The sequence below is a fragment of the Nilaparvata lugens genome, chromosome 7 (assembly GCF_014356525.2).
Source record: "Nilaparvata lugens isolate BPH chromosome 7, ASM1435652v1, whole genome shotgun sequence".
NCBI classification, from domain to species: Eukaryota; Metazoa; Arthropoda; class Insecta; order Hemiptera; family Delphacidae; genus Nilaparvata; species Nilaparvata lugens.
The window spans coordinates 25,085,151-25,087,236 of NC_052510.1; the positions used below are offsets into that span (position 1 = coordinate 25,085,151).

At 45.0% G+C, this 2,086-nt stretch overlaps 1 protein-coding gene across 1 annotated transcript; it reads left to right on the forward strand.

Moving 5' to 3' along the window:
* Nucleotides 1-414: 414 nt before the first annotated feature.
* Nucleotides 415-1,324, forward strand: LOC120352335. The gene is made up of 2 exons (XM_039432385.1): nt 415-899; nt 943-1,324. The coding sequence occupies exons 1-2, from the start codon at nt 449-451 to the stop codon at nt 1,032-1,034; spliced, it is 543 nt and encodes a 180-aa protein (XP_039288319.1). The 5' UTR covers nt 415-448; the 3' UTR covers nt 1,035-1,324.
* The last annotated feature ends 762 nt before the right edge of the window (nt 1,325-2,086 follow it).

A 2,086-nucleotide genomic window follows, 5' to 3' on the forward strand; every position in this document is an offset into this window, starting at 1 on the left:
TAAAAACGGTGGAGGTGTTGCTGCGTTTGTTAAGCGCGCCTTGCTGCCGAGTCATAAGTATTCATCCGATTCATCGATTCCAAATAGACCCGAATACATGTTTCTTGAAATTAAATCTCATAATGTTAAAATGCTGATTGGAGTATGTTATCGACCACCTCATATAGGATTCATGAGTGACTTTGGAGATACCCTGTTGCGTCTCATGCTGCCGTACAGCCATATAGCTGTAATGGGAGACTTTAACACTGACTTACTAGGACGTGACACCTATGACAAGACTCAACTCACGACTATGTTTTATACTGGTGGCATGACCCTGCTCCCCCTCCAGGCGACTCATCATACCGCTACGTCTGATACGCTCTTGGACCTGATTGCTGTATGTGATGAGCGGTCGGCTGTTGGCCATGGGCAGATCCCTTTCCCTGCACTGTCTGCTCATGATATGGTTTACCTTGTATATGGCTTAAAAAGTCCCAAACAGAAGCCAAAAATCATTGAATACAGAGATTACAAAAACATCAACTACCATGAGTTATTCAATGAGGGGATGACATTGAACTGGCAAACCATTTACGCAACTAATGATGTTAATTACATGGTGAATGAGTTGCATAATGGTGTATCCTATTTATTCAATAAGTATATTCCACTTGTGCAGCGCAGAGTGACAAGGGATCCTGCTCCATGGATTTCAAGAGAAATACGTCGGATGATGGCCGAGCGCGATCGGTGTAGTAGAGTTGCACGACGCACAAAGAGCTCTGTGGATTTCAATAGCTACAAGCGAATGAGAAATTTGTGCAAGCAGACCATCAGAAACGCCAAATCCAGATATTTCCAAAATCTGATCTCCTCTGCTGGTTCATCTGCTTGTAAGTGGCGTAGACTGAGGTCTGTTGGAGTTGGTGGAGAGGGGAGCGGGCCTGTTGTGTCTCACTCACTGGACGATCTCAACAACTTTTTTACTGACATACCTGTTGGCTTGGATCGTGCCCATGACTACATCAACTCTTTGCCAGCTCAAGTAACTGGAGAGCCATTCTACTTTTCATGTGTCTCAGCAAGTGACGTTTTGGCCGCTATACTGAAAATAAAGAGCAATGCTATTGGGGCTGATGATCTACCATTGAAATTCATAAAAATTATGCTTCCCCTGATACTTCCCTTCATCACCCACATCATAAATACATCTCTCATGACTTCCGTTTTTCCTGAAAATTGGAAGTCATCTATAGTCATACCCTTAAACAAAACTCCCAACCCGTCCTCCCTTTCAGACTACAGACCCATCAGCTTACTATCTGTGCTCTCCAAAGTACTAGAGATGATTGTCCACAAACAGATGAGTGAATTTATTTGCAGTAGGGGGCTTATTAGCGACTTCCAGTCAGGATTCAGGTCTGGTCACAGCACCAACTCTGCTCTTCTCAAGGTGGCTGATGACGTTCGCAGAGCAATGGATGGCAGGGAGCTCACACTCATTGTCCTTGTTGATTTCAGCAAGGCCTTTGACTGTGTGTTCCATCCCATCCTATTGTACAGACTGGAGGGTATGGGTTTCTCTCGTTCGACGGTGGCATGGGTGCGGTCCTACTTGCAGAATAGACGTCAGTGTGTGAGACTTGGGGGTTCCTCTTCGCGCTGGCGACCAGTGGGACGAGGTGTCCCTCAGGGTTCAATCTTGGGTCCTCTGCTATTCAGTGCATACATTGACAACTTGACTCATGTACTAAATACTACAGAGCATCACTTGTATGCTGACGACTTGCAGCTGTATAAGCATTTCAAGCTTGGTGATGCGGCGACAGCTGTGAGTGACATGAACCATGACCTTGCCCGTGTGATCACCTGGACGGAGAATAATGGTTTAAAAATTAATGAGAGCAAATCGCAGGTCATGGTTGTAGGTCACTCAAGACTCTTGACTAGACTAAGCCTTAATGACTTACCCCGCATAAGAATAAACAATGTTCAACTTGACTACAGCACCAGGGTGAAGAATCTTGGTTTGACTTTTACAAATACTCTCGACTGGACAGACCATGTAAACTCGACCAGTAACAAAGTTGTAGCTGGGATT

Bases quoted from the DNA above. Each gene is read 5' to 3' on its own strand.
- LOC120352335 (XM_039432385.1), top strand. From the start codon at position 449: ATGGTTTACCTTGTATATGGCTTAAAAAGTCCCAAACAGAAGCCAAAA. The intron at 900-942 runs CTGTTGGAGTTG...TGTTGTGTCTCA, and splicing joins TAAGTGGCGTAGACTGAGGT to CTCACTGGACGATCTCAACA.